We start from the raw sequence: 13,771 nt of genomic DNA, 5'->3' as shown, positions 1-13,771 counted from the left end.
GGTGATCGAGTGCTGGAATGGAACAAAGAAGAAAAATAATTTTAAAAGTAAAATTAATTAATTACAAAATGATGAACATTTTAAATTCTGTAATGAAAATTATAAATTCTTGTACTCTCTGTCTGTTTTCATATTAGGAAATTTTGATTATTATGATGATAATGATGAAATTATGATTATGATTATTATTATAACTATATTTGTTTGCTATTTTTTTCTTTTCTTTAATTAGCAAGCAGATATTTACTTGTATTACTATTGTCTTTTTTCTTTTAAAGTTTTATTATGTGATGATTTTTCCGATAAATTTTGTTTTTTTATTTATTTATTTTTTTCTAAACTTACTAATTATGTATAGGATGAAAAAAAATAGAAAGAAAGAAGAAAAGAAAAAGCTAAATGTATATTCATGAAATTTGAAAAAAATCATTTTGAAGTATTCCTTTTATTCTCAAATTCCAAGCACTTTTATAGGATTTTTTTCTTTTTTTTTTATCAATCAAATTTTCTTCATTTTTGTGAAACAATTTTTAAATTATTATTACAATTTATGATCTTGCCTAGTAAAGTGCTACTGTTGATATTTTCAGTTGTGGTTATCTTATGCATTCATTCATTCATTCATTTATTTACCTATTCATTGATTTCATTCATTCATTCATTCAATCATTCATTCATCCATTCAATCATTCATCCATTCATTCATTCATTCATTCATTCATTAATTCATTTGTCCAATTGTCTTCGTCAATTTTTTCCACTTTTTACGATTTTTTAAAATAAAATCCTAAAAACTGCTACCTTTTTTGTTGTTAACCTACCAATTGTGTGTATCCTTTTTAGCACTTCGTTCATTCCTCAATGTGCTTTATTCTTTCATTTTATTTTGCATAAAATTTCTTTTCCATCACTTGAAATGATTGAATTTTTAAGTGTAATATGTTTCATGTTTCTAATATAATTTTAGGTTCATTGTTGAAATTTCAGTTCAATTCAAATTTGTCTTTCTGCTGCTACTGTTTATTTAAAAAAAAGAAAAACTAAACAAAAAGCAAAGCATTTTATTCCGTTTAGAAGCTAAGGAGAGGAAAAGAAAAAAGATACAAAAGTAAAATAGCAGCACTGAAAATTCTTCCTTTTTTTTTCCTGATGTTTTGATCTACCTCGATATCTTTTTTTTTTTCATTAAAATTCAAATTTACATAATCTAAATGAATGTTTTGATTTTTTTTTTACATACTATTTTGACAAAATGAAGATTTTTGTTAAAAAAAAAAAGAAAAAATGGAATGGAATAATTAAAAAATATTATATCTTAATTACCAAATTTGATTTCAAATTTTTGATATTTCTGGTAATTAAATGTTTGTGATACCAACTATCGTTTTATTTTCAACTTTTTTCCTTCTTTTTGATATTTCTTTTTCATTCATTCACTTTTTTTCCATGGCATAAAATAAAAGAAATGATTTTTCATTGCGACAGTTTTCCTTCTTTTTTTTTTTTTCAAAAGTGTCATCTGCTAGAATCAAGAATGGATGATATAGTGATTATATATATATTGATTGATGGGTGTCAGTTATTTATCACTATCACTATGATATCTTATCACTTCAATGTGTTTTCTTCTTGTATTTGTATACATGTATGTGTGTATGTGTATGTGTATGTGTGCATGTGTGAGTATTATATTTATGTGTGTACCTTTTATACATTGATATGCTTTATCAAATCACTTCAAAAAAAAGGGAGAGAAAAGGAAATGAAAGAAATCTTTTAATCTATGCAAATGTCTTCTTTTATATTTCTTGTAAATAAATTTGAAATTTCTTGATAGAATTTCAAAAATTTACCACAGTTTTATTTTATTTTTCGTCTTACTTTTCTACAAATCAAAATTTTTCTTTTTTTTTTTTTTCAAATTTTTGTTATCAATGTTTGTTATTTGATCTTTTCTCCCTTATCATTCTACAAGAAATTTCCAGCATTTGTTTACAAGAATATATCACAGTGCAACAAATTGCCCATTCATTACATTTATATTTTAAGCAAATTAAAATTTAATCAGTTGAATCAAATCAATCCATTGATTAGTAGTTATTTATTTGAATTTTTCATTTTAAATTGAAATTTTATTCTTCAAAATCTTTTGCATCTTTTTGATTCAAAATTTCATATTTTAATTTTATCTAATTATTCTTATTATGTAATTTTTCCTTTTTTTGTCATCACTTATGAATTTACTCTGTATTTTATATTTCAGTTTTACTTTCTCTTCTCTTCTCTTCTCTTTTTTTATTTTTGCCTCTTATCCCATCTTTCATTTCCTTTATTTCTTTACTTTTTGTTACTTTTCTTTTTTTTTCATTTACATTTTGCTGATTTATTATTATTATTATTATTCACTGTGACATAATGCAAATGTTTATTTTATTTTTGAATGAAATGAATCAATGCTAATATATTCATGTATTCAGGCAAAATTATTACACATAAACTAATTGCGGTTGAAGTTTTGTTGAGTGTAAGCTAAAAGATATTGCTTACAAATTTCAATTTTTTTATCATTTCATATCGTTGTTTCTTTCTTTTTTCGTTGCTATTTCTTTTCTCTCAACAATATGATAATTAATTCTGTTCTTTTTTTTTTTTTTCACTTAATATTTAATTTTTTAGAAGGAAAAAAAAGAGAGAAAGAAAGAAATTAGAAATGGGATAATCGTAAATTTTTATATATCAAAGAAAAAATAAAAACAAAAGAAAAAGGAAAAAAGAAGTGTGCAATATTTGCAAAAGAGATCAGTAAATGAACAAATATGTTATGATTTGATAAGGTATTATCACTTATCAGCAAACAGGAATAATCAATGGACAGATGAGAAAAAGAGAGATGGGAAAGGACGAATGCAAATTAAAATGGCTTATGCTAATTCTGATCTTTCATTCATTCGGTATTTTCATTTCTACAAATGCATTGGTAGATGGGCAAGTTGAAAGAAAAAAAAGGAAAAAAAAAGGAACTTTGTCATTTTAAGAATGACAAAGTTCCTTTTATCTTTTTCTCAACAATAATAATTTTAAAATTATGTTTTGAACTGTTAATTAATAATGAATAACATTTATTTTGTTTTTAATTTTATTTTTCATTCAATTATTTTTTAAAAGAAAAAGAAAGGAAAATGTTAAGAAAAAAATTTAAACGCTTTTCTCTCTTTGTTCTGTTTAATTAATTAAGCTAACTTTTAAATTTAAGTTTTTTGAGTTTATGCATTCAATTAATTAATGACAATCATCGATAACTGTTTAAAAAAAAAGAAAAAAACGAAAGACAAGAAAAAGAATTGTAATTTTTTTTTCATTTTAATTATCAAACAGAAATTAAAATTAAAAGTAAAGCAAAAGCAAAAGCAAAAAGTTAATGATAAATGTTTAACAGTGAATTTATATATATATATGTGATTCAAATTACTTTCAAATATTTTTACGGTAATTTAAAAAATGATTTGTTAAATTAATTTGTTGGAGATTAAATGAATGATTGATGATGATGATCGATTGATAAATTAAAAGAGTAGTCATCGATTACAAATTTAATTTTGTCAAATAAGACTTAACATAAGGATGGCAGTGGCAGCAGATCTTCAGATATTATTGTCAATCTAAATAAAATGAAAAAAATTACTAAATGATTCTTTTATTTTTTTACTAATTTTTTCCTTCTTTGCTTTTATTAATTTAATTTAATTTTAATTTAAACTAAAGGAAAATTTGTAAGAAATAAATAGTAAAAAAGAAAAAGCAAAAAGCAAAACAATTTTTCATTTCTATTAGAAGAAACAAAAAAAAGAATGAAAAAATAAAAGAAATGAAAAAGAAAGAAAGAAAAAGCTTATCATTTTCAGAAACTTTTCATAATTTATAAACGATAAAAAAGAAAATAAAAGCCAAAAAAAATGAAAAAAAAAAAAAAAAAAATTTTGGAGGCAAACGAAGACGAACGAATTATTATTGCATTCAAAAAATACAATATTATTGTAATGTCTGGATGATTTGAATTCCTATTTCAACAACATTTATTATATTATCTTTTCATAAAAGAAGAAAAAAAAGCACAAACAAACAAAAGAAAGAAAAGTAAAATTTATTTTGAATTAATAATACTAAATAAATAAAAAGTTCGAATTTAAATTTAATATTAACAAAATTAATTTAATTTTTATTTGTAAAAAAAAAGAAATAAATTTGATAATGGTTGTTTTTTTTTTCTTTTTTTCGTTCAACTTTTGCTTTCAAATGAAAAACGAAAGCAAAAAAATTTTTACTTTCGTTTTTCTACTATTTAACCTTTGAACCATAATGAAAAAAAAAAAGAAAAAAAAGAATCACTAATACTTTTTCTACGTTTATTACGTGTACAGGTACATTACTTTTACCTATACTACCTATATACTTTTACCTTTATTACCTATACACTTTTACCTTTATTATCTATACCTTTTACCTTTGTTACCTATACCGGTAGACTGCATACTTTATTACTTTTTGATTTATTAAGCATTCCGATAAATTGATAATACCTTTACCTTTATTATATGTACCGATATTGTAACATACTATATAATATGTCATTTTGATGTTAAACAAATAATACCTAAATTTATATGAAAATATCAATAATAAATATTGTCCAATTTATATTTATACAATTTGAAGCATAAAAAAACACTTAAAAATGTAAAAAAAGAAAATATTTACAAATTAATTAATAATCTAAATTATTTATTGCCATGCAATTAATTAACTCATAAGATTGTAATAAATGCTATAAAATAATAAAATAAATAATTTACAAACATTTGAATATTTACAGAATAAAGTTAAGATTTGATATTAAATTATTATTGTTGCTACTTTTTTAAATTAAATTACAACCAATTAATTGAAAGGATTAGAAAGAAAAAATATAAAAAAAAAGAAAAGGAAGGAAAGAGAGAGAGAGAGAAATAAAAAATGTAAACAATTTAATTCATCAAAAAACCATTACATTGACAAATATATGAACTTGTACGATTAGCAAATGCATACCTTGATAAGTCATAAATATTATTATCGCTAATTTCACCGCCTAAAAATCGATGTGTATCAGTGACATTAGCGCCATCGTATAAATCCAAAAAGCAATCCGATCGTATTATTGCTAATGTAATTTGATTATTCCACTAAAAAATTTCTGTTTTAAATGAAAACTTTTTTTTTTTTTTTAAATATATTTATATCTAAAAAATTGGGCACTAATCGTATAAATACAGAAAAAAAGAAAAAAACCATTTATTAAACTTTAGTTTAGAAAATTGTTACTACAATCGAAAACTTTTTTTAATATTAAAAAAATTTATGTGCATAAATTGTGAATTTTTTTTTTAATGGAATTTTATTAAAATATAAAATTAATGATTTAAAAAAAAAAAAAAAAAAAAAAAAACCAAAAACTTATAGCAAATAATGATAACCAATTGATTAAGTTCCATTTGTTGTGAATTCTCGTTAACCACACAAAAAGCATCCAAGCATTCATTGTTGGTAAACAAAAAGGCGCATATTGGCGGTGGAATATCTCGGGAATTTGGGCATACGCCAAATATTCGTCTTATAAATGCAATTAGATAGAGGGAGAAGAAAACTCTCCCAGCAATTTTTGCCCAACTTTTCATTTTCTTAAACAACAAAAAAAAGAAAGAAAGAAAAGAGCTATGATCATTTAAAAAAAGAATTTTTTTAATTAATCAATTCATAATTTCCAGTGCTAAAATTTAAGATTTTTTTAAATGAATATTTAAATCAATAAATTGAATAAAATAACTTGCTCTAAAAAAAAAAAAAAAAATCTTTTCTAACATAGATATATCATGATTGATTTGTTTGATAAAAATCAAAATTCGAAACAAACCTTGCTGGATAAATTAATTTCTACACTACGAAAGCATTCGATCAATTTATGCAATCATTCAATTGATCAGTTTAATTAATTGATTTACCTCTAAAAAAAATTTTTTTTTAAATGAAATATAAAAAGCCAGAAAAAAGTTGAATAGTTAAAAAAAACCCCAAAGTTTTTCAAAAAAAAAAAAAAAAAATGTTAGATTAAAATAAACCTTAGATACTGAGCTTTAAATAATTAATTAATTAATTTGATTAACTCAATAAATGATAAAATTAATTTAGCTTGTAATTAATTTAAATATTAAATGGCTTTTCCTCACAAATTTCGAAATTTATTACAATTTTGAATTATGCATTATGAAGTACATAAACAATTTAAAATTTTAACAAATAGATGGAAAATCAGTAAGGATGCGAAAAAAACAAAAACAAATGCAACTGAAACAATTGTTTTCAGTATACTTTCTAAAATTGATTAATTAGTTTTTTTTTTTTTTGTTTTGTTTCTTTTTTTAGAAAAATAGCAAAAGCAATTGTCTGAGATAAATCAAAATACATAACGAAGGACAGATAATACTAAAATTTGAATATAAATTAAAATTGTTTTCGATAAAATTTCAATGACTGATGCGAATTCTGCAATTTAAATTACAATTTAATGTAATTAATTCAAATTAGCTTATGATTTTTTTTTTTTGTAACTTTTTTATCAATTCCATCGCAATGAATGAAATAAAAGTTGAAACATTTTTAAAAATTATTGATATATTAATGGAAAAAAAAATAAAATTTTGCCAGTATTTTACATCGGTTTGAAAAAAAAAAAAAACATTCCTAAAGATTTTATGCGTAAATTTAAATTTGAAAAGTGAAATTTCCCAAGAATATTACGGAAACATAGAAAAGGTAAACAAATTTCCTAAATACTATAAACTTACTGTAATATTTGATACTTTTGCAAAAAAAAGGAGAGAAAGCGACAACTTTTCAAAAAAAATTTATCATATTTGACGTCGTTTAAAAAAAGAGTAAGGAACAAAGATAAATATAAATAAATAAATTTTAAAAAAGTTCATCGCTTCATTGAATTCGCTCATGCTCTTATCAATTTTTAAAAGGTATAAACTACTGGAAAGAAATCATTTTGAAAGATTAATTTTTGAAATAAATATTAATTTTTTCTCTAATCTCATCAAACATTCGTGAAATAAAGATGTGAGAAGGATTGATAGTAAAATTTAAATATACTAAAAATTGCTATTAAAAAAAAGCAAAAAAATAAAAAATAAAAAATAAATAGCTCAGAGTTCATAGCTAAGCTAAAAATGAACGATTCTAAAAACGATTTTAGTAAAATTCTAATAAAAGTTTTGAGAACAATTAGAAATAATCGAAACAAAACTTTAAAGAATAGAAAATAAATACAGAAATACTAAGTAATGGTGGATAATTGAAATTGAAATAATAGAAATCAAAACTTATGAATTGAGAAAAAAAAATCTCAGAATTGTGATAATTTAAACTGGGCTTTCTTTCTTTTAAGAAGTTTGAAGAATTTTTAAAGTGTATAAATATAAATATTAATTACTATTAGATAAGTAATAATAAATAATTATTAGATGAAAACAACAACTGCAAAAATTTTAAATAAATATAATTTTGAACGACGGAAGAAGAAAGAAAAGAGAGCAAAAATCAATTAACAATACTTTATGTATTACCAACATTATTTGAGTCCAAAACAAAGAAAAAAATTTTTTTAATATTTTATAAAGAAAGAAGAAATAATTTTTTTATTCAAAAAAAAAAATTTTTTTTAATAACTAATATCTATGATTTTGCATAATTTATTCAAAGAAATAAAAAGATTTTTGAAATAATACAAAATTATAAGCTGAAAGCAAAATATGTTTAAATCACTTTCCTATAGAAGAAATGGTAATTAAACTTTTTTGACATTTGTGAACGGTTGTTTTTAATTTCATAGCAGCTAATGTCACCATCATCGTCATCGACCAGTAGTATTCCAAAGCCATCATTTAAAACTGATGAAATTATTAATAATTCCTGGAAGGTTTTTACCTTATCACTATTTTCTTTACCTTTTTTTTTTGTTGTTTAAAATGGAAATTTAAATTAATTATTGACAAACATTTTTGTTTTCTCTTCTCTTGCACTAAAACAAAAAGAAAAATTTTAAATCAATTTTAATTTATTTTATTCTTCTTTGCTAAATGAGAATTTTATTTATTTTTTATTTGTTTTGAAATGATAATTAAAAATAAATTTTGAAATATTTGAGATAGTTAAAGACCTTGGAAGTGGTGGTTGTGGTATTGTTTACGAAGTTGAACGTATCTGTGGCACAAATATGGGAATGCATGCTGCAATGAAAGCAGAAACAATTGATAAAAATTATTCTGAAACGCTTGCTGCTGAGGTTTAATTCAAAAAAAAACAAAAAACAAAAAACAAAAAAAAATTTATTTGAAATTTTTATTTTTTAAAGAAAAAAATTTATTTGAAATTTTTAAACATTCTTGTTATCTATCTATTTATATGCTTAATTCTATGCATCAATTTATTAAATAAATGTAATAAAAATTAATGAAAGAGAAAAGAGCAAAAAACAAAATTATTTAATTAAATATTTAATTCTGAAAATTTTCATTATTTTAATATATATGCAAATGTATTTTCTTTTGCTATTTTTTATTTATTATCTCTTTCATTTTTTACTTTCTTTTTTGTTGTTTATTATTTCATTAGAAACTTCAAATTATTGCATACCAAAATAATTTAAATTAATTTTTTTTTCTAAAAAACATAGTTCAAAAACTTTTTTTCAATATAAAGGAGGGAAAACTATTTTAACTTCTACAATAAATTACATATAAATATGCAATTTAATTTTGTTAATCTTTCTTTTATTTATTATTTTATCATAAATCAAAAAAAAAAAAAAAAATTTCCATACTAAAATAAATGAAAAAAAAAGAATTCAAAAAACTTTTTTCAAAAGAAAAAAAAAGTAAAAAGATAAAATTGAATTAAATTAAATTTCATTTTCCTCTAAGGCATTGGTATTACGTCGTATGCAATGGTCATCACATTTCTGTCGAATATATTTAGCCGGACGTCCGTCACCTAATTGCAATATAATTGTTATGTCACTTGTTGGACGATCACTTTCATGGCTGCGACGTCAAAATCCATCGCAACGTTTTACGCTTTCTACGGCGATACGTCTTGGCATTCAATGCCTTGAAGTAATAAGAATTATAATTATTGCAAATATTATTATTTTTAATTTTAATTTATTTATTTTATTACTCTTTTTTTCATTTCCTTTCTTTTATTATTTATCAAAAAATATTGCAATTATTTATTTAATTTCACTTTTTTTTATTTTTTAAATTTTTTTTAAAGGCAATTAAAGATTTACATAGTATTGGCATCATTCATCGCGATGTCAAAGGATCAAATTTTGCAATTGGTCAAGGAAATTTATGTCGTACAGTACATATGATTGATTTTGGATTTGCACGATTTTATGTTTGTTTATTTGTTTTTCAAAAAGAAAACTTAAAAAATTTTCATTGAAATATTTATAAAATATTAATAATTTATATTTTCTCGCTTTTTCACCTTTCTTTCTTTCTTAAAAACTTCAAAATAATATATTATTTAACTGGAAAATTGATGAAGAAATAATTTGATGGATAAAAAAAGCAGAAAAAAATTGAATTGAATAAAATTTTAATTTAAAAAGAAAAATCAAATGCTTTTTTTAAAGAAATTTAAAATAAAGCATTGGAATTGTTATTAAATATTTTATTAAATTGCCAAAAATCTTTTTATTTTCTTTTTTTATTTTTCTTTGTAAAATAAAATAATTTATAATCCTCCTTCTTTCTTTTTTATTATTAGAATTATTTTTAATGAAAGTAATTTATGTCAAATATCATTTTGATCGATTGTTTAGCTAACGAGAGGCTTAGATGGAAATTTGCGCCATCGAAGTCCAAGACATAAAGCGCCATATTTGGGCACTGATCGCTACTGTTCCGTTTTTGTGCATATGCGAAAAGAGCAAGGTATATCAAATATATATATTATTAAAAAATACTTAGAATTTATTCCAAATAAAAAACTTTACAAATTAAAATTGATTTTTTAAATGTTAAAATTATTTCGCATATATTAAAAAATAAGGCAACTTTTTTTCAATTATGAATTTTATTTTTCAAAATTATTTTTAAAAAATTTTTCATAAAATGTAAAATAATTTGAATATTAAAAAAAAAAGATTTTCTATAATTTTCAAATGAATTAAAGAGTTTCTGTTTTGTTGTGGTCAAAAATACAATTTTAATGATGTTTAAAATATTTTTCAATTGTCATTTGTTTATTAAAATGTTACAAATTTTACAGAGTCATTATTTACTCACTTTTTTCATTCTTTATTCCAACAAAATTAAGTTATAAATATTCAATCTACGATGGATCATAAATTATTAACAACAAATTTCAGGTAGACGAGATGATTTATGGTCATTTCTGTATATGCTTGTTGAATTCATCGTTGGTCAATTGCCATGGCGATCTTCTCCTTATAAAAATCTTCTCTCAAAAAAGGTTATTTATTTTCTAATTTTCTTTTTTTGTAATTATTTTGTTAATTCTTCGGTTCCCATTGGTCTTTTACTTTTTTCTACCTCTACAATTACCTAATTTTTTGTCACAAAATAAAAAAAAAGGAGCAAATTAGTCACAAATGTGTATAAAATTGATAAAATATTGAAATGGTAATAATTTTAGAAAATTTTAATAATCTTAAATATAGATATATACCTTTTATAAATACTTTCAACACAGAATAATGCGAATAATTTTTTTAAAAAAAATGGAAATAAATATATTCATAAGATAAAAGAATGATTTTTGCTACATTTATTTATGAAAATTTGAGAATTCATTAGTGGAAATAAACAATTTAAAATTAAAAATAAATAAAAAAAAACATTAATAAAAAATTATGATAATATTACTACAATTTTTTCCTTGTTTACTTCTCTCTCTTTAAGTTACAAAGTGAGGAATATTTGCTGAGAAACTGTCCGCTTGAATTTTACGCTATTTTTGATCACATTCGATATTTGAATTATTCCGCTCGACCAAATTACGCATTAATTACACGTAAATTAAGTGAAATTTGTCAGCGAAAGCGTTATGCGTTGGATGATCCATACGATTGGGAAGAAGGTGGAAGGTACATTACCTTTCGTTTCCTTTTATTTTTCATTTCATATTTAATTTTATATAAATTATTTATAATATAAATATTATTTATGTAAATTTTATACGTACATTTATTCGTATAACTAATAATCAAGAAATTGAAAATTAAAAAAAATTGCAAAACTTTTATCAAATTATTTTTAAAAATTATCAATAATAGTGATTGTAAGTTAGATAATAAAGATCATACGGATATTTTCATTTCTCGTCGAGAATACCATTTTAAAATTTTGTCTCTTTTCAAAATTACACTTCAATATGTATTTATCATTTTATCATATATTATATTAACAATGTTGATGTAAAGTTTTACAAAAAAAACATTAAAGCTTTTTTATCATTTATTAATTTTATTAGATTAATTATTGGATGAATTTCAAAATGATTTTCAAAATGAAAGAAAAAGACATTAATTTATAGATATTATGAAGAGATTTGTTTACAAAAAGTTGACAAAACTAAAATGAAAACAAAAACAAAATGTATTATCGATGAAAATAATGATAAATTAGCAAAATTAAAAGTGGATGAAATCGAACAAAATGGCAAACAACAAACGGATGAAATGCAATCAAATCATAAATTGCAGTACGATTTGATATATTTTCCAATTTTTGTTATCATTTATTTGCTTTATTGTTCATTAATATTTAAGATATTATTTTTGTAAGAAATACTATTTATTATAAAGAATATAATTTGTTGGATAAATTAAAATTAATTTAATTATGCTACTACTACGATATTTATTTTACGTATTTTTGTTTTTTTGTATGAAATTAAATAAAATTAATAAATTGAAAAAATTTTCAGCGATTTGGCTCATATTTCATCAATAATACAAAAGGATGAAAGTATCAGATTGTCAAACTTAAATGAATCAGAAATACTTACCCACAACAATGGCTTCCAAAATTGTTCAACAGAAACTCACCCAAACTTTATGCATTAATTATTAGAAGAAAAAAACAAAACAAAAATATCGCAAATTGATCACTGCTCTCATCATCATATTATTATTGATTCATTAAAATGATAGATAGGTCAAAGGTTACACGATAAACATATATCATTGAAAACATATTGTGCATTTCTCTAGATTTTAGAAAGAAAAATTATGGATATGAAATGAAAGTAAACAAATCATATATTCAAAAAAATAATAACAATTAAAATTAATTAACTAACTAATAATTACAAACGAGAATAGCAAAAATAATGAAATAACAACCATTTGTTTATAATTATAAACAAAAAAAAAAAAATGTTTGTGGCTTTTTCTGTTTTTGTTTTGTAAACAGAATGACAGTATATTTAAAGATAAAAGGAATGTAGCAATCTTTTTTTTTTTTTTAAATTAATAAACAAAATAAAAATGAAAAAGAAATAATTAAAATTGCAATTATGTAACCACAAATATTTCAAATAAAATTTAAAATAATTACAACTAACAAACAATAACAACAACGAATTTGTCTGATAAATTAGCAATAATTAAGAATTATTTGCTTGCTTAATCACTAAAAAGCATATAAAATGAATAATCTTTGCTAAGTAATAATGAAATCAATTTGCTAATATTTTCAAAATTTTGGTTAAAAAAAGGGAATTTGCAATAATTTAAATAATAAATATTGTTGTAGGAGAGAGAGAGAGAGAGAGAGAGAGAGAGAGAGAAGTAAGATGATAAAGAGAATTAATGAAGAAATGTGATAGTGTGATAATTTCATTCGATCAGTGATAACGTCAGAAGCGATCAACGAAGACAACTATTGAAGGAAATATAAACTCGTTATAAAACTATGTTACTAAACCACAAATTTCAACAATAAGTACGAAACTGTTACAACGTTGTTTATTGCTACTTTTTCTTTTAAAAACATTTCTTTACTTTACTGCTATGATAATAACAATAATTTTAAGTACTCAAATAATACTTCTATTTCTGTTATCTATTATCTTCATAATGAAAGTAATAATAATCAGAATAATAAATAATAATAGTACTATTTTAAATACAAATACAACTAGCACTCGTTACTCTTACTATCACACTATTGCTGTGACAATAGTAAATTATAAGTATTGTAATAATATGATAAATTACAAATGCTATGATTATATTTATATATTTTTGATAATTTATTCTTAAGAATGCAATGTACTACATAGCTTTTTCAGAAGACATTATAATAGCATCAAAAAATATATCACAATATTATAATTATATCAAGAATACATAGCTATTCATTTTTTGATCTTATTGTTGATATTATGATATATTTTTTGAAGTGTAAATTTATTTATGAAGTGTAAATTTTAATATCAGCAATATAAAAATAAAATATTGAAATTCATATCACATTTCATTAAAATTTGTTAGCATAGAAATTATGCTTTAAAAAAGAAAATTATACATGCTATTACATTTTATCATTTTCTTTAAACTTTCAATTGTTGAGTGTTTCCAATAAAATATTCTGTCTGTTTATTATAGCTATGCAATTAAGCAAAATAAAGAAAGCTTTAT

At 21.6% G+C, this 13,771-nt stretch overlaps 2 protein-coding genes across 2 annotated transcripts; one reads left to right on the top strand and one right to left on the bottom strand.

Moving 5' to 3' along the window:
* Positions 1 to 5,021: 5,021 nt before the first annotated feature.
* Bm13608 (Uncharacterized protein) lies at positions 5,022 to 5,711 on the bottom strand (the record flags this gene model as incomplete). Its single annotated transcript, XM_043079498.1, has 2 exons — positions 5,022 to 5,219; positions 5,511 to 5,711. 2 exons carry the CDS (start codon positions 5,709 to 5,711, stop codon positions 5,022 to 5,024), a joined length of 399 nt encoding a protein of 132 aa, XP_042935432.1.
* Positions 5,712 to 7,933: 2,222 nt separating this feature from the next.
* Positions 7,934 to 12,193, top strand: Bm1709 (Protein kinase domain containing protein; the record flags this gene model as incomplete). Its single annotated transcript, XM_043079497.1, has 9 exons — positions 7,934 to 8,014; positions 8,243 to 8,380; positions 9,018 to 9,209; positions 9,370 to 9,495; positions 9,926 to 10,037; positions 10,475 to 10,578; positions 11,028 to 11,212; positions 11,662 to 11,829; positions 12,055 to 12,193. 9 exons carry the CDS (start codon positions 7,934 to 7,936, stop codon positions 12,191 to 12,193), a joined length of 1,245 nt encoding a protein of 414 aa, XP_042935431.1.
* Positions 12,194 to 13,771: the final 1,578 nt, after the last annotated feature.

The sequence above is a fragment of the Brugia malayi genome (assembly GCF_000002995.4).
Source record: "Brugia malayi strain FR3 genome assembly, contig: Bm_v4_Chr2_contig_001, whole genome shotgun sequence".
NCBI classification, from domain to species: domain Eukaryota; kingdom Metazoa; phylum Nematoda; class Chromadorea; order Rhabditida; family Onchocercidae; genus Brugia; species Brugia malayi.
Note: the sequence above shows the minus strand (reverse complement) of the source record. Positions and strands in the feature narration are given on the sequence as shown.